Genomic DNA, 21,943 nt, shown 5'->3' with positions numbered 1-21,943 from the left:
CTGCTGACAGGGAGGGGACCTCGCTCAAGCTGTACACCGAGCTCATGCATCCCCAGCCTTCTCCTCAGCCTTGCCCCTGGGCCTCTGCTCCTAGGAAGCTGAAATAATATCCTTACATTTAAATCTCAGTCCCAGAAGGAGCTGCCTTGGACCTGGGCCTGAAGGACTGCCTGCCTCAGGAGTCCTTCCAGCGTTTGGAAGTCACTGGGCTCTGCTGTGACTGTAGAGCCTGGATGTGGGTCAGAGGGCGACTAGGAAAGACCTCACTCATTTCTTTTCCTCTCCTCCGAGAAAGTTCTCTCTCTCCCACTCCCGCTTTCTACTTTTCATTTATTGTGGCAAAATATATGTAACATGAAATACACCATTTTAATAACTTTCAAGCATATGGTTCAACGTTCACGTTGTTGTATAACCATTACCACGATCTCCAGGACTTTCTCATCTTCTCCAGCTCTGAGCATTAAGCACTCGGTCCTCATCCCCCCACCAATCCCTAGCCCTGGCACCCACCCTTCTACTTTCTGTCTCTATGGATCCGACTATTCCAGGGATTCCTATGTAAGTGGAATCAAACAGTATTTGGCCTTTTCCGTCTGGCTTATTTCACTTAGTATAATGTTCATCCATGTGGTAGCATGTGTCACAATTTCTTTCCTTTTTAAGGCTGAATGATATTTCATTGTATGGATGTACTGCGTTTTGCTTATCCATTCATATGTTGGTGGGCAATTGGGTTGCTTCCACATTTTGGCTATTTTTAATAATGCTGCTATAAACATGGATGTACAAATATCTGTTTCAGCCCCTGCTTTCACTTCTGACTACATACCTAGAAGTGGAATTGATGGGTCATACAGTAATTCTATGTTCAACTTTTTGAGGCACCCACACACTGTTTTCCCCAGTGGGTACACTGTTTTACATTCACACCAGCAATGTATGAGGGTTCCAATTTCGTCACTAACACGTGTTTTCCCTGTTTTTGATAATAGCCATCCAGATGGGTTTGAGGTGGTATCTCACTGTGTTTTGATTTGCGTTTCCTTAGTGATCAGTGATGCTGAGCATTTTTTCTTGTGCTTTTGCTGGCCATTTGTGTATCTTCTTTGGAGAACTGTCTGTTCAAGTCCTCTGCCCATTTTTGAATTGGGTTGTTCGTTTTTTTGTTGTTGTTGAATTGAAGGAGTTCTTTATATATTCTGGATATTAAGCGCTTAGATACATGATTTGCAAATATTTTCTCCCATTTTTGCCCTCTTGATGGTGTCCTCTGACGCACAAAGGTTTTCATTTTGATGAAGTCCAGTTTATCTGTTTTTTTTTCTTTTTTTTAATTAATTATTTTATTTATTTTTGGCTGCGTTGGGTCTTTGTTGCTGTGCGTGGGCTTTCTCTAGTAGCAGTGAGTGGGGGGCTGCTCTTAGTTGTGGTACATGGGCTTCTCATTGCGGTGGCTTCTCTTGTTGTGGAGCACGGGCTCTAGGCGTGCAGGCTTCACTAGTTGTGGCTCGTGGGCTCTAGAGTGCAGGTTCAGTAGTTGTGGCGCACGGGCTTAGTCACTCTGCGGCATGTGGGATCTTCCGGACCAGGGCTCGAACCCTTGTCCCCTGCATTGGCAGGCGGATTCTTAACCCCTGCGCCACCAGGGAAGTCGCAAGTTTATCTGTTTTTTCTTTTGTTGCTTGTGCATTTGGTGTCATACCTATACCTAAGAAATCATTGCCAAATCCACTGTCATGCAACTTTCCCCCTGTGTTTTCTTCTAAGTACTTTATAGTTTTAGCTCTTTTGGGTCTTTGGTCCATTTTGAGTTTGTATATGTATGCAGTGTAAGGTAAGGGTCCAGCTTCATTCTTTTGCATGTGGATATCACAGCACCATTTGTTTTGTTTCGTTTTTTGAATGTAAGTTTCATGTGTAGGTTATATTTCTACTTCTTTATACCCTATTGCATGCTCACCACCAAAGATTTAGTTTCCATCTGTCACCATACAGCTGATCCCCTTTACCCATTTCGTCCTCCTCCCTACCCCACCCCTTACCACTGGTAACCACTACTCTGTATCTACATGTTTGTTTTTGTTTGGTTTGTTTATTTTGTTTGTTTTTCATTGATGAAATTATACGGTATTTGTCTTTCTCCATCTGACCTACTTCATTTAGCATAATACCCTCTAGGTCCATCCATGTTGCTGCAAATGGCATTATATCATTCTTTTTTATGGCTGAGTGATACTCCATTGTATATATGTACCACATCTTTATCCATTCATCTGTTTATGGGCATTTAGGTCATTTCCATATCTTGGTTATTGTAAATAATTCTGCAGTGAACATGGAGGGGCATATATCTTTTCAAATTAGTGTTTTTGTATTCTTTGGGTAAATACTCAGGAATGGAATTGTTGGATCGTATGATGGTTCTATTTTTAATTTTTTGAGGAACGTCCACACTGTGTTCCACAGTGGTTGCACTGTTTACATTCCCACCACCAGTGCACAAGGTCCTCTCTTCTCTCCATCCTCGCCAACACTTGTTATTTCTTTCAGCACCTTTTGTTGAAAACGCTATCCTTTCCCCACTGAATGGTCTTGGCACCCTTGTTGAAAATAAATTGACCATACGTGTGAAGATTTAGTTCTTTGGATTGTTTATCGTTAGTGGGAAAAAATGCAACAGAGTTTTGTGTGTTGATCTTGTATACTGGAACTTGGCTGAATTTGTTTATTTGCTCTAACAGTTTATGTGGAATTTGTACAATTTTCTGCATATAAGATTGTATCATCTGTGAACAGAGATAATTTTATTTCTTTCCAATTTAGATGCCTTTTATTTTTATTTTATTTTTTTTTTAATTTTATTTTTTATAAGCAGGTTCTTATTAGTTATCCATTTTATACACATCAGTGTACATGTCAATCCCAATCTCCCAATTCATCCCACCCCCACCCCGCTTGGTGTCCATATGCTTGTTCTCTACATCTGTGTCTCTATTTCTGCCCTGCAAACTGGTTCCTCTGTACCATTTCTCTAGGTTCCACTTATATGCATTAATATACAATATTTCTTCTTCTCTTTCTGACTTACTTCACTCTGTATGACAGTCTCTAGATTCATCCACGTCTCTACAAAGGACCCAGCTTTGTTCCTTTTTATGGCTGAGTAATATTCCATTGAATATATGTACCACATCTTCTTTATCCATTCGTCTGTCTGTGGGCATTTAGGTTGCTTCCGTGACCTGGCAATTGTAAATAGTACTGCAGTGAACATTGGGGTGCATGTGTCTTTTTGAATTACGGTTTTCTCAGGGTATATGCCCAGTAGTGGGATTGCTGGGTCATATGGTAATTCTACTTTTAGTTTTTTAAGGAACCTCCATACTGTTCTCCATAGTGGCTGTATCAATTTATATTCCCACCAACAGTGCAAGAGGGTTCCCTTTTCTCCACACCCTCTCCAGCATTGTTTGGTTGTAGATTTTCTGATGATGCCCATTCTAACTGGTGTGAGGTGATACCTCATTGTAGTTTTGATTCGCATTTCTCTGATGATTAGTGATGTTGAGCAGCTTTTCATGTGCTTCTTGGCCATCTGTATGTCCTCTTTGGAGAAATGTCTATTTAGGTCTTCTGCCCATTTTTGGATTGGGTTCTTTGTTATTTTAATATCGAGCTGCATGAGCTGTTTATATATTTTGGAGATTAATCCTTTGTCCGTTGATTAATTTGCAAATATTTTCCCCCATTCTGAGGGTTGTTTTTTCGTCTTGTTTGTAGTTTCCTTTGCTTTGCAAAAGCTTTTAAGTTTTGTTAGGTCCTATTTGTTTATTTTTGTTTTTATTTCCATTACTCTGGGAGGTGGATCAAAAAAGATCTTGCTGTGATTTATGTCAGAGTGTTCTTCCTATGTTTCCCTCTAAGAGTTTTATAGTGTCCAGTCTTACATTTAGGTCTCTAATCCATTTTGAGTTTATTTTTGTGTATGGTGTTAGGGAGTGTACTAATTTCAGTCTTTGACATGTAGTTTCCAGTTTTGCCAGCACCACTTATTGGAGAGACTGTCTTTTCTCTGTTGTATATCCTTGCCTCCTTTGTCATAGATTAGTTGACCATAGGTGTGTGGGTTTATCTTTGGGCTTTCTATCCTGTTCTATTGATCTATATTTCTGTTTTTGTGCCAGTACCATACTGACTTGATTACTGTAGCTTTGTAGTATAGTCTGAAATCAGGGAGTCTGATTCCTCCGCTCCTTTTTTTCCCCTCAAGACTGCCTTGGCTATTCGGGGTCTTTTGTGTCTCCATATAAATTTTAAGATTTTTTGTTCTAGTTCTGTAAAAAATGCCATTGGTAATTTGATAGGGATTGCATTGAATCTGTAGATTGTTTATGGTCATTTTCACAGTATTGATTCTTCCAACCCAAGAACATGGTATATCTCTCCGTCAGTTTGTGTCATCTTTGATTTCTTTCACCAGTGTCTTATAGTTTTCTGAGTACAGGTCTTTTACCTTCTCACGTAGGTTTATTCCTAGGTATTTTATTCTTTTTGTTGCAGTGGTGAATGGGATTTACCCTTAATTTCTCTTTCTTTTGTTGTTAGTGTATAGGGATGCAAGAGATTTCTGTGCATTAATTTTGTATCTTGCAACTTTACCCAATTCATTGATTAGCTCTAGTAGTTTTCTGGTGGCATCTTTAGGATTCTGTATGTATAGTATCATGTCATCTGAAACCAGTGACAGTTTTACTTCTTCTTTTCCAATTTGTATTCCTTTTATTTCTTTTTCTTCTCTGATTGCGATGGCTAGGACTTCCAAAACCATGTTGAGTAATAGTGGTGAGAGTGGACATCCGTGTCTTGTTCCTGATCTTAGAGGAAATGCTTTCAGTTTTTCACCATTGAGAATGACGTTTGCTGTGGGTTTGTCGTATGTGGCCTTTATTATGTTGAGGTAGGTTCCCTCTCTGCCCACTTTCTGGGGAGTTTTTATCATAAATGGGTGTTGAATTTTGTCAGAGCCCTTTCTGCATCTGTTGAGACGATCATACGGTTTTTATTCTTCAGGTTGTTAATATGGTGTATCACGTTGACTGAGTGCATATATCGAAGAATCCTTGCATCCCTGGGATAAATCCCACTTGATCATGGTGTATGATCCTTTTAATGTGTGGTTGGATTCTGTTTGCTGGTATTTTGTTGAGGAGTTTTGCATCTATATTCATCAGTGATATTGGTCTGTAATTTTCTTTTTTTGTAGTGTCTTTGTTTGGTTTTGGTATCAGGGTGATGGTGGCCTCATAGAATGAGTTTGGGAGTGTTCCTTCCTTTGCAGTTTTTTGGAAGAGTTTGAGATGGATAAGTGTTAGCTCTTCTCTAAATGTTTGATAGAATTTACCTGTGAAGCCATCTGGTCCTGGACTTTTGTTTGCTGGAAGATTTTAAATCACAGTTTCAATTTCACTACTTGAAACTGAAAGTAATTCTGTTCGTATTTTCTGTTTCTTCCTGGTTTAGTCTTGGAAGGTTATACCTTCCTAAGAATTTGTCAGTTTCTTCCAGGTTGTCCATTTTATTGGCATAGAGTTGCTTGTAGTAGTCTCTTAGGATGCTTTGTATTTCTGCAGTGTCCGTTGTAACTTCTCGTTTTTCATTTCTAATTTTATTGATTTGAGTCCTCTATCTCTTTTTCTTGATGAGTCTGGCTAATGTTTTATCAATTTTATTTATCTTCTCAAAGAACCAGCTTTTAGTTTTATTCATCTTTGCTATTGTTTTCTTTGTTTCTATTTCATTTATTTCTGCTCTGATCTTTACGATTTCTTTCCTTCTACTAACTTTGGGTTTTGTTTGTTCTTCTTTCTCTAGTTCTTTTAGGTGTAAGGTTAGATTGCTTATTTGAGATGTTTCTTGTTTCTTGGGGTAGGCTTGTATAACTATAAACTTCCCTCTTAGAACTGCTTTTGCAGCATCCCATAGGTTTTGGATCGTTGTGTTTTCATTGTCATTTGTCTCCAGGTATTTTTTTATTTCCTTTTTGATTTCTTCAGTGATCTCTTGGTTATTTAGTAACGTGTTGTTTAGCCTCAATGTGTTTGTGTTTTTTACGTTTTTTTCCCTGTAATTCATTTCTGATCTTCAGTGTTGTGGTCGGAAAAGATGCTTGATATGATTTCAGTTTTCTTAAATTTACTGAGGCTTGATTTGTGACCCAAGACGTGATCTATCCTGGAGAATGTTCCGTGTGCACTTGAGAAGAAAGTGTGATCTGCTGTTTTGGGGTAGAATGTCCTATAAATATCAATTAAATCTGTCTGGTCTATTGTGTCATTTAAAGCTTGTGTTTCCTTATTAATTTTCTGTTTGGATGATCTGTCCATTGGTGTAAGTCAGGTGTTAAAGTCCCCCACTGTTACTGTGTTACTGTCGATTTCCTCTTTTAGAGCTGTTAGCAGTTGCCTTATGCATTGAGGTGCTCCTATGTTGGGTGCACGTGTATTTATAATTGTTATGTCTTCTTCTTGGATTGATCCCTTGATCATTATGTGGTGTCCTTCCTTGTCTCTTGTAACAGTCTTTATTTTAAAGTCTGTTTTATCTGATATGAGTATTACTACTCCAGCTTTCTTTTGATTTCCATTTGCATGGAATATCTTTTTCCATCCCCTCACTTTCAGTCTGTATGTGTCTCTAGGTCTGAAGTGGGTCTCTTGTAGACAGCATATATATGGGTCTTGTTTTTGTATCCATTCAGCGAGCCTGTGTCTTTTGGTTGGAGCATTTAATCCATTCACGTTTGAGGTACTTATCAATATGTATGTTCCTGTTACCATTTTCTTAATTGTTTTGGGTTTGTTTTTGTAGGTTCTTTTCTTGTCTTGTGTCTCCCACTTAGAGAAGTTCCTTTAGCATTTGTTGTAGAGCTGGTTGGTGCTGCTGAATTCTCTTAGCTTTTCCTTGTCTGTAAAGCTTTTGATTTCTGCCTTGAATCTGAATGAGATCCCTGCCGGGTAGGGTAATCTTGGTTGTAGGTTATTCCCTTTCATCACTTTAAATATATCTTGCCACTCCGTTCTGGCTTTTAGAGTTTCTAAAAAAAAAATCAGCTGTTAACAGCTGCGAAATCAGCTGTTAGCCTTATAGGAGTTCCCTTGTATGTTATTTGTTGTTTTTCCCTTGTTGCTTTCAATAATTTTTCTTTGTCTTTAATTTTTGCCAGTTTGATTACTATGTGTCTTGGCGTGTTTCTCCTTGGGTTTATCCTGTATGGGACTCTCTGTGCTTCCTGGACCTGGGTGGCTATTTCCTTTCCCGTGTTAGGGAAGTTTTCGACTAAAATCTCTTCAAATATTTTCTCGGGTCCTTTCTCTCTCTCTTCTCCTTCTGGGAGCCCTATAATGCGAATGTTGTTGCATTTAATGTTGGCCCAGAGATCTCTTAGGCTGTCTTCATCTCTTTTCGTTCGTTTTTCTTCATTCTGTTCCACAGCAGTGAATTCCACCATTCTGTCTTCCAGGTCACTTATCCATTCTTCTGCCTCAGTTATTCTGCTATCGAGTCCTTCTAGTGTATTTTTCATTTTAGTTATTCATCTGTTAGTTTGTTCTTTAATTCTTCTGGGTCTTTGTTAAACATTTCTTGCATCTTCTCGATCTTTGCCTCCATTCTTTTTCCGAGGTCCTGGAGCATCTTCACTATCGTTATTCTGAATTCTTTTTCTGGCAGGTTGCCTATCCCCACTTCATTTAGTTGTTTTTCTGGGGTTTTATCTTGTTCCTTCATCTGGTACATAGCCCTCTGCCTTTTCATCTTGTCTGTCTTTCTGTGAATGTGGTTTCTGTTCCACAGGCTGCAGGATTGTAGTTCTTCTTGCTTCTGCTGTCTGCCCTCTGGTGGATGAAGCTATCTGAGAGGCTTATGCAAGTTTCCTGATGGGAGGGACTGGTGGTGGGTAGAGCTGGCTGTTGCTTTGGTCGGCAGAACTCATTAAAACTTTAATCTGCTTGTCTGCTGATGGGTGGGGCTGGGTTCCCTCCCTGTTGGTTGTTTGGCCTGAGGCGACCCAACACTGGAGCCTACCTGGCCTCTTTGGTGGGGCTAATGGCGGACTCTGGGAGGGCTCACGGCAAGGAGTACTTCCCAAAACTTCTGCTGCCAGTGTCCTTGTCCCCATGGTGAACCACAGCCACCCCCTGCCTCTGAGGAGAACCTCTAACACTAGCAGGTAGGTCTGGTTCAGTCTCCTATGGGGTCACTGCTCCTTCCCCTGGGTCCCGAGGTGCACACTAGTTTGTGTGTGCCCTCCACTAGTGGAGTCTCTGTTTCCCCCAGTCCTGTCAAATTCCTGCAATCAAATCCCGCTAGGCTTCAAAGTCTGATTTTCTGGGAATTCCTCCTCCGGTTGCCGGAACCCCAGGTTGGGAAGCCTGACGTGGGGCTCAGAACCTTCACTCCAGTGTGTGGACTTCTGTGGTATAAATGTTCTCCAGTCTGTGAGTCACCCACCAGCAGTTACGGGATTTGATTGTATTGTGATTGCACCCCTCCTACCGTCTCACTGTGGCTTCGCCTTCGACTTTGGATGTGGGGCATCTTTTTTGGTGAGTTCCAGTGTCTTCCTGTCGAGGATTGTTCAGCAGGTAGTTGTGATTCTGGTGCTCTAGCAAGAGGGAGCGAGCGCACGTCCTTCTACTCTGCCATCTTGAACCAATCTCTGCGTTGGCTTCTCCTGTTGTTTTGATGCCTTTTATTTCTTTTTATTGCCTAATGGCCCTGGCTAGAACTTCGAGTGCAGTGCTGAATACAGGTGGCGAAAGGGGCATCCTTTCTTTGTTTTGGGTCTTAGAAGGAAAGCTTTCAGTCTCTCACCACTGAATATGATGTTTGCTGTGCTCTTGTCATAGATGCTCTTCACTGTGTTGAGGAAGTTTCCTTTATTCCTAGTTTATTAAGTGTTTTTATCAAGAAAATGTGTTGAATTTTGTCAAATGATTTTTCAGTGTCAGTTGAGATGACTGGTTTTTGTCCTTCATTCTTTTAATGTGGTGTATATTACACTGAAGGATTTTCACATGTTGAACCATTCTTGCATTCTGGGAATAAATCCCACTTGGTCATAGTGTATAATTTTCTTCTCATATGCTGCTGAATTCAGTTTGTTAGTATTTTGTGGAGAATTTTTGCACCAGTGTTCTTAAGGGATGTTGGTCTGTAATTTTCTTTTCTTGTGATGTCTTTGGTGTCAGGGCAGTGCTGGCCTCACAGACTGAATTTGGTAGAAAGTGCTCCCTTTAGTTTTTTGGGGAGACTTTGAGAAGGATTGGTGTTGTTAATTCTTCGTTAAATGTTTGGTAGAATTCCAGTGAAGCCATCTGGTATGGGCTTTTCTTTATTGGGAGGTGGGTCTGACTGTTGAAGACGAGGCAGCATGGATGAAGCCACCTCCAGTGTCACCCAAAGTCACACAGGCAGAGAAGGTGAAGTCGAGACTGGAGACTGTGTTTCTGTGGGGGAGGAGAGCTATGTCAGGCAGACGGGCCTCCTTCCGTATCCAGCTCCCCACTCCCTGGTGGGAAAGAAGGGTCCAGACTTGTATCCTGGGCTGGAGCCTACACCCCTTTCCCCAGCCCCATCTCCCCATCGTGTGCAGCCTGCTTCCTTCCGTGTAGGCGGCAGAGGGTGTGGGGTGCAGGCAGCTGTGGACCCTGCCGCGTGTGAGGTGGCCATGTGGACGTGGCAGGTGTGCCTGTCCCGCCTCCCTGCTGGTGCCGCTCTGCTCGCCTCAGGGGCAGGTCTGGAAAAGACCGATGCAGAGGGGCTGCAGCTGCCCATTTAGCCTCCCCGGGGGCGTCTGCCTGGGAGCTTCTGTTTGGGCCCCTTGGGGCTCCCTTGGGGAGTGTCCATGTGTGCACCTCCTGATTTCATGGCCCTCCTGGATAGGATCCCCAGGGGTTGGAGAATTGAACACACTCCCAGTAACTTGCGGGTCAAAGATAAAATCATAAAGGAAAGACGATAAAAATACTACATAGCAAAATGTGTAGAGTGTAGCTGCGGTGGATTTTACAGGGAGGCCTACAGCCTTGTCAAGATGCACTGGAGAAGGAGGGAGGTTGAGGGCCTGCGGGTGAAGCTTCTAACCTAGGACAGAGGATAAGGAAACCACAGGAAGCGGTCACACGAGCAGAGATTACGGAGCTGGATGGAGATGGAAGGCCCGTGGCCGCCCGGACGTCAGGACACAGCACGGGGAAGTGGGCAGGGCAGCAGGGCCCCTCACGTTCGGCCTGCAGGACACGGGGCTTCCCTCACCCTCTGTCTCCCCAGGACCTGTTTGTTAAGTACGCCTGGAATAACTTCCTGCACTTCCAAGTGGAGCTGTGCATAGCCGCCATCCTGTCCCACTCTGCCCGGGAGGACAGGGCCGTGGCCGGCGGACCTGAGGGCGCGGTGGAGCCTCCGCCCTCCAGCGGGGATCCAGAGACCCTCCAGCCTGCCGCCAGCCGCCCTGAGAGCACGATGGTGACCCACGTAGGTCCAGGCCGCGTCACGCGTGTAGCTGTGTCCTGCATGTCCTGTCACTGCATGTCCTGTGCGTCCTGTGTGTTGCTGCGTGTGCTGAACCCTACCCAGACCGTGTGGACGTTACGTTGCTCTGGGCCCTCGTGTGCTTTCTCCTCTAATCCTCCCGGGACACGGGGTGAGCTGCTCTTTCACCCGTGAGACGGGAAATCCCAAAGAAGGTGTCCGTGTTTGCCAGGGCCCCAGAGCCGGTGGAGTGGAGGGCCCCGGAGGGGTGTAGAAGAAGCCCCGTTGCTGCCCCCGGGTAGGCTCCTCCAGGCCGTGAGGGCAAGCAGCCCCGTCATGGTGTGAATGCTGCGCCGGGGAGGTGCCAGGGGAGGGGGGGACATACCAGTTCTCACAAGAAGACTTTCTGGGATTTTGAGCCTCTGGAAAGTGTGGGTGCTCTGCACGGCCCGCCTCTTCCCTGACGCTTTCCCGCTCACCCGAGCACACTGTGTGGAGACCCGCTGGGGTCGCCCTTCCCGGGGCCGCAAGCAAGAGCGTCCTGAGCGGCCGCGCGGGGCTGCAGGGAGTCAGCCTTAGTGGGTGTTCGCTGAGGAAGGAAGAAGGAAGCAGCACGTGGGTGGAGCGTGTGGCCCAGGCGGTCCCCAAGCCGAGGAGCCCACCTATGCGCGCAGGGCCCTGGGGGTCGGCTCTGCCCGGGTGGCTGCAAGGCTCAGACAGGAGGGGCTTGGCAACGGGGCCCCTGACCAGAGACCTGGGAGAGGGTCGAGAAGGGCTGCACCTGCAGGCCTGAGCCGGAACACAGCCAAGGGGGTAAATAGCCAGGAGTGGGCGGTTTCAGTGATGAGAGCCACGGGGGGGTGGGTGTGTGCAGCGGCCATGCAGGCCAGCAAGGGACCCTCACCCAGATAGTGAGGCCACACGCGGGGTGGGCATGCGATTTGGGGCCCGGAGCAAACATTCCAGTTACGGCAAGCTGCCTGTGTGAGGGCCTGGAAGCAAGTGAGCCCTGGGGCTGCCGGCCTCTTCCTCCTGGACGCAGAAGGCAGGAGAGTGGCCCGAGGGGGAGGACACGACCTCCGGGAGGCTGAGGGGACGAGAGTGTCCTGATGCGACCCCGTCGCCACGTGGGCGAGCCTGAGCAGAACCTACCTGGGCGTCGCACGGGGGCCGCAGGCTGGGCTGTGCTGCTTCGCCGCCGCAGTGAACTTGGGGCTGACGTGTGCGCCTGCTGCCTGCTGAGCCCGCTCAGCCCAGGGCTGGGTGGAGGGGAGCGTGCAGCCCTGCTGGCCCTGACCCGTGCCACCTGTCTGCCAGCTGTTCCAGCAGTGTTGCCTGGTCCAGAGGATCCTGGAGGCCTGGGAAGCCAATGACCACACACAGTAAGGACCACTGGGGCTCCGCGTGGGGCTCCAGGGATGCCGTGGAGGGTTTGTTTTCAAGGAAGGGTCCCACCGCTGTGGGAGCAGCTGCAGTGCTGCTGGCGGGGCCAGGGCGCGGGGCAGGGTGACGCGGCCTGCACAGCCCGGCCCCTGGCTCCGTGGGCCCCTCACCCTCTTCCTCCCTTGCCCGTCCATCAGCAGAGACCCCAGTCCTGTGCCTGCACTGTGTCCCGAATCCTCCCACGTCCCCATCCCAGCCTCCAGCCACTTCTCTTACTGAAGCCTCAGACCCTTGAAAGAGCATCCGGGCCCCTTTCTGCTTCCCTCTTGCCCCATCTGCCCTCTTGTTGCTGGTAAGCTGGGATCTTGCTGAAACCAGCAGGTGGTGTCACTTCCTGCTTGAAAGTCTTGACTGCCCAGGTCCCTGGTGTGACTGCAGGGTCGGGTCCAGTGGGCAGCCCTGGCCCCCCTGTGCTCCTACTCTGTCCCGCCAGGGGCTGCTCTGGGCAGGTGAGGAGAGCTCTGCGACCGCACCTAGTTCATCCCTTCTGTCCTGCCGTTACTGAACCCACAAATCTGCGTCCGCTCCCAAGTAGCAACGAGCAAGATGGGGCCGCTCCGCCTTCTGCTGGGCCCGGTGTGCGTAGTGCCCAGGGAGGCCTGTGCTGAGTCCGCTCCTGTATATGTCTTGTGTGTTGGTGCACAGGTGTGTGCCTGTGTGAGGGGACGGCTCACTGCTGTCACCGAGGGCTCCTTGGGCCATAGTAAGCCATGGACGGGCGTGTGAGCCTGGATGCCAGCAGGCCGCGGCCTCAGCGCGGTTCTCCCGCGACCTGGACAGCTGCTCACAGGCCTCCACCCTCAGCCCGGCTTCGCGTCTGGGCCAGTTCTGCCCAGTCTCTCCTGACCCCCTTCCTCTGCCGGGTGGGCCCACCGATTGGGGACCACCTTCGCTTCCTCTCTGGTTGTCGTCAGGCTCTGAAGAGAGAGAATACTGTTGAAAGCAAGCGCTGTCCACTCTGGGACCCAAGGGCTGTGTTTCTGTAACGGACGCGCCAGAGTCTCACAACTGACGCCCTTCCTGCTGCATCAGGGATCTGAAGACTTGCTGCTCTGTTGGGTCCTGTGTGGGAGAGATGAGAAGTGGGGGGAGAGCTACGTGTTTGCGGCCGTGCGGGACGTGTAGGTGGACGGGAGCCAGCCCGCTGCCCCTGCTGCTCTGCCTACTCCCGGGTCCTGGGTCCACCCTCGGTCTTCTCTGGGGGCTCGGGACGCGCTTGGTCAACACTCGCAGCCCCAGCCGGGCGCGGGTCTGGTGGTCTGCGCAGAGTGGGAGCGGCAAATGCCCACCTCACTTGTAGGCAGGGAGTGGAGCGACGCGGGTGCGGAGCAGGTGCTCCAAAAGTAAGCAGCCTGCAGGCGAGGCCACGAGACGGCTTCGCAGGGCAGTGGGGCCCGCGGGGAGGAGGCCGCAGAGCCGAGGCCGGGCCGGCTGGAGGCACCGCGGAGGAGGGCCGGCGGCAGGCCTGACGCCACCCTCTCTTTCAGGGCAGCGGGTGGCATGAGGCGCGGGAACATGGGCCATCTCACCCGGATCGCCAACGCAGTGGTGCAGAGCCTGGAGGGGGGCCCCGTGCAGACCCAGGTCAGCGAGGTCCTCCGAGGTGAGCGCCTCCAGGCCCAGGTGTCGCTGCCCGAGGTGCCCCGCCCCTGCCCTTGGCCCGTCGGCGGACGGGACCAGCACTGGTGCCACACACTTGGCCCCCCCTTTGCCACGGGGGCTGTCCTGTCAGCTGCGCCTGGGCCTGGGCGGCAGCCTCCTCTGTGCCCTGGGCCGCCCACGCCGGCCCAAACGCCTGCTCTCCTGCTCCGCCGTCCGGCTCTTCTCTGAGCTCGTGGCTCATCTGGGGAGCGGCCGCAGGGCCTGAGCAGAGGCCACCCTGGCCAGGCTTGCTCTCCCTCATACCCCACGGGCCTCCTCGTCGCGATCCGGGGCCCCGAGTGGGGAGCCGCCGCCCATGCCCCTTCCCAGCCCTCGCACGTTCTGGGCGCCCAGTCTGCAGCTCCCAGGCACTGGGCTTTCTGGCCTGAGCTGGGGAGAGCCCGAGGGATCTTGGTTCAGATGCGAGAAGGCGGGCAGCTTAGAAGGGCCTGTGTGGCCTCTTGGGGAGGAGGACGCCGGGCCAGCCCGAGCAGCACATGGTGACAGGGCTGACAGGGTGACAGCAGGGGCGTGCGCTCGGGGCAGCCTGAGGGTGATGGACAGTGACGGCCACAGAGGCTGGGACCCTGAGGGCACTTGGGGGCTCGTGCTGGTTTCACAGCCAAGACAGTTTGTCCCCCACGCTGTGTGGGGGCCTGAGGACAGGGCTGGCCAGGGGGCAGGGGGACGCGTGTGCTCAGTGAACAGCGAGCAGGAGTGAGCACCGTCTGGGGGGCCCCTGAGCGCCGTGTGTGCTGTCGGGGCGGGGTGATCCCCATCCCTTCTGGGGGCTGTGGTGCCGAGTCCGGGGCAGGCAGGGGAGGTGCTGGGTTTGTCCCTGTCCTGGGCTGGGGAAGCTGCCCCGCAGACGTCCAGTTGGTCGTGCAATGGGCGTGGCCTCCATGGCCCCCCGCCCCCGTGCCCTCACCTAGTTGCCCCCATGGTGACCTTGGCCATGGCCCCCTGTGGTCCCAGGGCAGCTGTGAGCCAGGAGGCTGGGGGGGGGGGGGGCGGGGTGGGGCCCTCTGACACGAGCGGGCTGCTCTCAGTCCGGCCCCCAGCCCGTCAGCACCTGTGACGAGCGTGCGCACCCAGGATGGCCCGGTGTGGGGTTGGGGGCGAGTGTGAAGTTCTCTCTTTCTGGACTGTGAACGTCTCTGGGCTCCGACCTCCCCAGAAAAACAGACACACCCAGGCCTGCTGGGTTGGGCCTGTAAGGCCAAGAGGGACGTGCCCGTGCCCCGTGGTTCCTGTGTCCCCGGGGCTCCCCGGTCGGCCTGTGAGCCCTCGCGGGACCAGGATGCAGCTGCTGGCTCCATCCCAAGGGCTCACCGGGCAGCCTTCCCCGCAGGGCTCCCCTCGGATTGCCGCGGGCGCTGGGAGAGCTTTGTGGAGGAGACGCTGACGGAGGCCAACCGCAGGAACGCGGTGGACCTGGTGAGCAGGCCCCAGGCCGGCCGAGAGTGGGGGGCCCCCTGGGCAGAGCGCTGTCCCCGCCCTGGTCCCTGCCCGACCTGGGCTTGCGGGACTCCTGGTGCCCGAGGCCCGGCACGCCCTGCAAGGGAGAGTGGGTCGGCACAGCCCCAGACGCTGTCTCATGCCCGCTCACCCTGGCTGTTGCAGGTTAGCACCCACCATCTTCACCCCTCGAGTGAGGATGAGGACATGGAGGGCGTTTTCCCTAATGAGCTGTCCCTTCAGCAGGTGCGTGAGGCCAGGCCCCTCATCCCCACGCTCTCGGCAGCGCTTAGGCCTCGGGAGTGTCCTGCACGCGTCACCAGAGCCTCGGGCGGGGCCGGGGAGGTGCTCATCCCCCCGCTTCTGCAGGGGGTGCAGCCCCACCCTCCTCTACTTAGGGGGCGCCCGCAGGGCCACTTGACATTGATGAGACCCTTGGGGACGTGGTGGGCGAATGGAAAGTCAGAGTCACAGGCTGTTTGGACATGGCTGCCTGTGGGTGCCCAGCCGAGAGGGCAGGACCTGGGAGAAGCCACTGAAGCACCAGGGGGGTTCCTGAGAGCGGCCACGGTCCTGTTGCCCAGGCTTTCTCCGAGTACCAGGTCCAGCAGATGACGGCCACCTTCGTGGACCAGTTTGGCTTCAGCGACGAGGAGTTTGCTGAGCAGGACGACAGCGTGAAGTGAGCCCAGTGGGACACGCCCACCTGCCTCACTCTCGTGCCTTTGGGAGGGAGCCGGGCTCTGCTCGGTGTGACCAGGTCTCTGACCACTTGCTCAGCTGGAAGCCACATGTGGCCCAACGCCTGGAGACGCCCTCTGGGGAGGCAGAGCAGCCGGGTGGGAGTCACCCCTAGCCGCCCATCCAGAGGTGGGAGGGGAGCCCGTGCACCCACCCGGGCTCGGCCTGCAGCCCTGGCCCCCCGCCCCTGCCTTTGCCTCCCTCGGTGGGCTGCCTCCCCCTTCTCTCCCTCCTGGGGGGACTTGACGGCGTCCCTGTTGTCCTCGCAGCGCCCCATTTGACAGGATTGCGGAGATCAACTTCAGCGTCGACGCTGACGAGGAAAGCGTGAGTCCCGTGGATGCCCCTTGGGGGTGGCCGGGCGTGTGGGGGCCATGTGGCCCATGTGTGCTCTCCTGCAGCCCGGTGCCGCTCTGTTTGAGGCCTGCTGCAGTGACCACATCCAGCCTTTCGACGAGGATGACGACCTCTGGGAGGATGAGGAGACACACTGTGTGGCCCGAGTGACCAGAGCCAGGTGGGCCTGGGCACCACATGGGCACCAGCCCTGTCTCAGCCGTGCCGTGGCGCCCTGGGCAGGCGGGAAGGGCTGCTCTGACCGTGGGTCTCCCCCCAGGTTCGGGGGCCCTCACGCTTCAGAGAGCTGCCGGAAGGACGGCCTGGAGCACCGAGGCCAAGGTGGGGAGGAGAGCTCGCAAGCAGACGGGGACGGGGCTCGGGCGGGCGCCCCTCGGGCTGCCGTCCAGAAGGAAGGTCCTCGTGTTGAGGGTGGCTCAGAAGGTAGATGATGGGGCCACAGGGTGCGGGCCGGGCAAGGGGCTTGGGCGGGAACATGGGGGACAGAGGATTTGGTGCCCTGGCCTGTGGGCCTGTGTGTGTGTGTGTGTGTGTGTGTGTGTGTGTGTGTGGCTGGGCTGCTGTGGGCCTGATGCCCACTGACCCCCCGGCACACACTTTCAAACACGCTCACATGCCCTTGGTCTCCCGCCCCGTCACGGTCACTCTTGGCCACGCCGTCACGGCTAGAGGTGGGTGTCCCCCAGTACCGTGGGGGAAGGCACACCCACACCATTGCTGTGGGGCCTCCACCACCGGTCATGTGCTGGTCAAGGGGCCTGGACACCGCGTCTCCCCCAGCAGGCGCCCCCTGGACGGTGTCTGATGAGCCAGTGAATTCCACGGCCTCAGGCCTGGCCCCGGCAGTGGCGATGGACGTGGGTTCCAGTGTGTGGGCGGCCAGCGCGCCCAGCGCCTCGGCTGCGGAGGAGAGAGGCTGGGCCAAGTTTGCTGACTTCCAGCCTTTCTGCTGGTGAGGCGGGGCTGGGGCGGGGGGCGGCCCCGGCTGCCTGGGGGCCGGGTCTCCTGGGCGTGGGCTCAGAGTTGGCCTCGTCTGCAGCTCTGAGTCGGGGCCCAGGTGCAGCTCCCCCGTGGACAGAGGTCACGGCGATGCCCAGGGTGGCCTGAACCGGGGCCCAGAGAGAACCCGTGAGTAGGGGCGGCCCCAGGGGCAGGGGGGCGGGAGGGGGAGGCCAAGACCTCGGGGCCGCTGTATTGCCCTGGTGATGTTGGAGTCAGCGCCACGTGCGGGGACTGGAGTGGGTGTGTGAAGGGGTCAGGACCCCGGCTCCAGGCACAGGACGGCCAGCGAGGCCCTCGGGCTGGCCTCAGCGCAGAGGTCCGACCAGCCCACACCCGTCTGTGTCGCCAGGACCCCAGGCAGAGCCTGTCTCCCCAGGCCTGGCCGCCTGCTAGGTGTGGATCACACGTGTGCGCCGTGCCACCCCAGTGCTTGTCCTGGGAGCTGTTCCGGGCCCTGGCCCTGAGCTCCCTGTCAGATGGGCTTGGAAGCCCCCCAGGGTATCAGGGCCACACGGGGAGGGACTTGGAAGCCGGCCACAAGGCTGAGTGCTGGCCCTCCCTGCAGAGAGGACCGTTCCTCCTGAAGTTCCTGTGAATTCACAGACGCACGTGTGCACATCACACGCACGCGGCAGTGGGTGTGGGGGACAGGTCTGTCACCAGTTGCGGGCTGAAGTTCCCTCTGTCCTCACCTGGTGTCACCGGCTCCCTGTGTTGCAGCTGGCCCGGCCGCTCTGGGTGCCTGGAACGCATGTGTTGCCAGGAAGGCGGCCCTGGTGGCCTCCAGCAGCCGAGAGGACAAGCAGAATGTGGCTTTGGCCTCGGAGGCTGTGAGGATGGGTCCCCGTCGGGAGGCTCCCCCACCGCCAGCGTCGGTCCCCAGGTGAGCAGGACAGGCTGGGTGGCGGGCCCCCGGGTGCACACGGAGGTCTGGCTGTCCGCAGCACTCCGCCGGCCCAGGGGCAGGCCGACCCTCCTGTCCTGACGGCCCCGTGACCCCTTGGAGGTCAGCTTTGGACAGGAGGGACACCGCTTCGTCCAGGTGGAAGCTGGGGTGGCCGTTGAGACAGCACGGGGCCAGCCCGCCTCAAGCTGCGTCGGAGAGAATTGCCAGGCTTTTGGGGTTCCGGGTGCGCTCTGGAGCTGCCGCTCTCCTGGGGTGGGTGCCTAGTCCCAGACTGGCGCCCGCCTCAGCCGGGCGCCTCGGACACACGTGTCCATCACGCTGGACCGGGAGGACGGGGGTGTTTTGGGACTTTGCTTGGGGCCCTGACCTGGGTCGTCCTCCCTGCAGGCTTGGCCCGTGCGCCCCACCCCTGCGCCCAGGGGGAAGGCCCGGGCCTCTGGGGTCGGCTGGTGGACACATGCCTCCTGGTTGGGCGGGTGGGCAGCGTGAGGAACCGCGTGCGGTGAAGACGGAACGGGGCAGGAGGGCTGGTGGGACGTGAGGGAGAAGGTGGTGCTGGGGTCAAGGCCTGAAGGGGCTGGGGGGGATGCCGGGGGGCCAGCCCAGACCCCCACGAGGGGATGAGGAGCAGAGACTGACCGTGCTGCTCCCGTGAGGTCCCCACCCAGTGACCCTGGAGCGTCCCTGCTGACGCTGGGGGTCCAGTCTAGCTCCCAGGACCCCAGGGCGCGCCCGTCCCCGCTGGCGCCCTGCGGTGGGGCTCGGGGCAGTGGGCACAGCCTGGAGGGAGCAGGGTCCAGCTGCGCAGTGCGTGTCGGGGGAGGGGCGGTTCACGCGGCCGTTGCAGGGTGGGGCGAGCTTGACGCCTGGGCCCGGGGAGAACCTCAGCGCTGGGGTAAAGGTGTACACACGCGGCTCCCATACGGTTTGATTCCTTCTTGAAGCTTAGAGTCATCGAAATTCTTAAAACCTTTTCCTCTTCCTAACTCCCCGTTCCCCCAAAACCCACCCGGCTCCGAGAAGCAGTTGTTGTTCCGAAAGCAAAGCCTTTTGGTCCTCAGGGCGGTCTTCGTGAGCCTTGGGCCATTGTGGGGGGACACGCGGGGCTTGTCTCCAGGCTCTGCCGTCACTGGCTCGCGAGGGTCAGTGCCGGGCTGGAGGAGACGTCACACAGCAGAAGCAGGCGCTGGGCAGGTGTGGGCTGGTGGGGGGACCGTGGGCTTGCTCTCTGGGCCCCCAGACCAGAGCTGAGTGCCAGGCCTGGGTGTCCCGAAGCCGCCTGCCTCCCGCACTCAGCCTTTCTAGGTGTGGGCGGCGGGAGTGTTGTGGACAGACGTGGCCTGAGAGGTGTTCCAGGGAAGGGCTCTGGGCCTGTGTGGTCCACAGAGTGGTGAGGGTTGCTAGGAGCACCTAAGGGGCATGTTCCAGACCGGGGTGGGGGTGTGGCGAGGGCCGTCTGGAGGGGGCCGAGGGGGACGGGATGCCCGGGATGAGTGTTGCTGGGAAGGAGGCTCAACGCTCTGGAGGACTGACAGGCGGTCTCTGGCGTGTTTGGAACTTGGGGTGGCAGAGGGGCCTGGGCCACCTTGCAGGGTGGAGCCCCAGCGGGGGTGGTCCAGTAACTGGAGCCTGTCTGCCACACAGGGCTGAGTGCGCCACCAGCACGCCTCCAGACCTGGCCTCCCTTGCGCCTGTGGAAGTGACCTCTGCCCCAGTCGGGGCCGTCCTCCCCGAGGCTGCCGTGGCGGCCACCACAGTACCGGGCAACACCGGCCCCGCCCCAGCCACCCCGGCAGTCTCTCCTGTGCTGGCCGTGGCCGTCACCCCTGCAGCCCCAGCTGTCTCCACGGCGGCCACCCTGGGGACGGTGACGAAGGACAGGTGAGCAGGTCGGACCAGGGGAGGGGCTGGGTGGGGGGACCCTTGCCCTGAGCGACTCCTACCCACCCCCGCAGGCAGACTGACGGGCCTCCGCCCGCGGGAGCCGCCTTAAATGGCCTCGTGTGATGCTGCCGCCGCCCAGCCTTGGCGCCCCAACCAAGAAAACTACCTGGTGACGCAGTTTGTCTTCTTTAATTTAACTTAATTTAATTTTAAAATAAATGCTGCATTGGTAAAGCTGGCAGTTGGAACCAGTCAGACGGCCCAGCCTGCATTTCTCCTGCCTGACTCCGGGTGGGCCTTGAGGGTCCAGCCCCACACACAGCAATAAGGCCTCAGACAGGGGCTCTGCCTGCGCCACAGGCTCTGAGCCTGTTTTTATCCGTTTTTTAACAAACGCGGAGAGAGCCACGTGTCTGCACTTTTTAATCTAGCGCAGGAGAGGGTCTCCGAGGCTCTGGGGACAAATGTGGGTCTGGAACTGGACTGGCCAGACGGGGTTTTAGCTGCCCGGTGGCCCTGGGAGCTGGCCTTGAGCCAGGCTGCAAACGTGACTGCCTTAAAAAAAAACAAGCCCCCCCCCCCACCGCGGCCTGGCAGGCTGTCCGCAGTGGGCAGTGGCGGGGGGGGGGGGTGCCTGGCAGGAGCTGGCCACGGGCGTGCAGGACAGGGTGCAGAGGGCCCAGCAGTGCCCGGGCATGGGAGGGCTACCCTGCACCTGCCGGGGAGGGCGGGGTATCTCACGTTACTGTTCTGAAGGGCACCCAGACCCCACGACTCCCAATAAAAGTTGTTATTCTCACCGACAGACCCGCGTATTGTTACGCTGCGGGCCCTGGAGCCCCAACCCGGCTGGCAGCGGGGGTCGTCTGCTGCTCCCGGGCCCGTCTTTGAGTGAACTCCTGAGTAAAGACTGAGCTCTTTTTTTCTTTGTGAAACAAGCTCTGCCTGGAGGTTGCGTCTCGGGCAGGGACCCCAGACCCACAGGGTCCTGGGCAACAGGAATGTCAGCCTGACGGCTGTCCGTGGGCCCAGGGAGGACCTGGGTGAGCCCCGCCTTAGCTCCCACTGACGGGTGCCGTTGCCGGCCGGGCCCCCCGCACCACCAGCCCCCCTGACCAGGAGCTGTGGCCGCCACCCTGATCACTCTGGGATGTTCTCCCAGCCTCCGCGGTGCCACATTCCGCCCCACACACCCCACCTGCTGCCCACCCAGCCCTGCCCCGCCCCTGGTTGGCACCCGTTGCTAGTAAGGCCCTAGCCTGGGTGGGACTCACGTCTGAATGGGCGAGTGACCTGCGTTACAGCCAAGACTGGGGGGGGCGGCGGTGAGGACGGTCAGGACCCCAGGAGGAGAGAGACAGAGACAGGCGTTTGGAGCCAAGTGCCCATAACGGAGGCCGTCGGGTCCCTGTGCCCCACCTCCCCATACATAAGCCCCCCAAGTCAAGTCCTGAAGCACCCTTGCTCTCCAGAGAGCCCACCCTCTTTGGTGTCTCCCCCTCCTCAGGCCCCGTCCCACTCCTCCATCCATCCCATCCCATCCCATTGACTGACTCTCATCTGACCAGGGTAGGGGCCAGCAGGTCTGGACTCCGGACAGCTCCCCTGTACCCCCTTCTTCACAACACACACACCTCTAGGTGGCGCCTTCCGCACCAGCCCCAGGATCGCCTCTGAGGCCTGGAGGGATGGGTGGCCGGGCACCAAGCAAAAGCCTGGTGATGCTGGCCCCCGCCGCCCACCCGGCCCCAGGACACGGAGGAGACGCAGGCGTGCGGCGTGTCATTAGCGCTCTTTATAGACTCTGGTTCTAGGAACAGGCTGTCTGCGGCTGGCCGGCCGGGGCCAGCATGCTGACAGGGCGGGAGAGGGGATATTTACAGGCCCACCGCGAGGGCTGTACCGTGGCTGCTCCCGGCGGGTGCTCAGCCAGGGCTCCAAAATGAGTTAGAGCTGGCCGGGCGGGGGGAGGGGGGG

The 21,943-nt window shown here is 55.2% G+C and overlaps 1 protein-coding gene across 1 annotated transcript in view; it reads left to right on the top strand.

Annotated features, from left to right (window-relative positions):
• The window catches only part of PPP6R2 (protein phosphatase 6 regulatory subunit 2), a 39,578-nt gene extending 19,489 nt beyond the window's left edge, over positions 1-20,089 (top strand). Inside the window, exons 9-22 of the mRNA XM_065888407.1 lie at positions 10,333-10,536; positions 11,851-11,915; positions 13,464-13,579; positions 14,969-15,054; positions 15,241-15,321; positions 15,660-15,757; positions 16,086-16,143; positions 16,218-16,333; positions 16,433-16,596; positions 16,954-17,125; positions 17,213-17,301; positions 17,896-18,058; positions 19,727-19,963; positions 20,038-20,089. Of these exons, the coding sequence (XP_065744479.1) occupies positions 10,333-10,536; positions 11,851-11,915; positions 13,464-13,579; positions 14,969-15,054; positions 15,241-15,321; positions 15,660-15,757; positions 16,086-16,143; positions 16,218-16,333; positions 16,433-16,596; positions 16,954-17,125; positions 17,213-17,301; positions 17,896-18,058; positions 19,727-19,963; positions 20,038-20,089 (1,701 nt within the window). The remainder of the gene's footprint in view (positions 1-10,332; positions 10,537-11,850; positions 11,916-13,463; positions 13,580-14,968; positions 15,055-15,240; positions 15,322-15,659; positions 15,758-16,085; positions 16,144-16,217; positions 16,334-16,432; positions 16,597-16,953; positions 17,126-17,212; positions 17,302-17,895; positions 18,059-19,726; positions 19,964-20,037) is intronic.
• The last annotated feature ends 1,854 nt before the right edge of the window (positions 20,090-21,943 follow it).

This window comes from Phocoena phocoena, chromosome 11 (genome assembly GCF_963924675.1).
Source record: "Phocoena phocoena chromosome 11, mPhoPho1.1, whole genome shotgun sequence".
NCBI lineage: Eukaryota > Metazoa > Chordata > Mammalia > Artiodactyla > Phocoenidae > Phocoena > Phocoena phocoena.
This window is presented reverse-complemented; position numbering and strand designations above follow the sequence as displayed.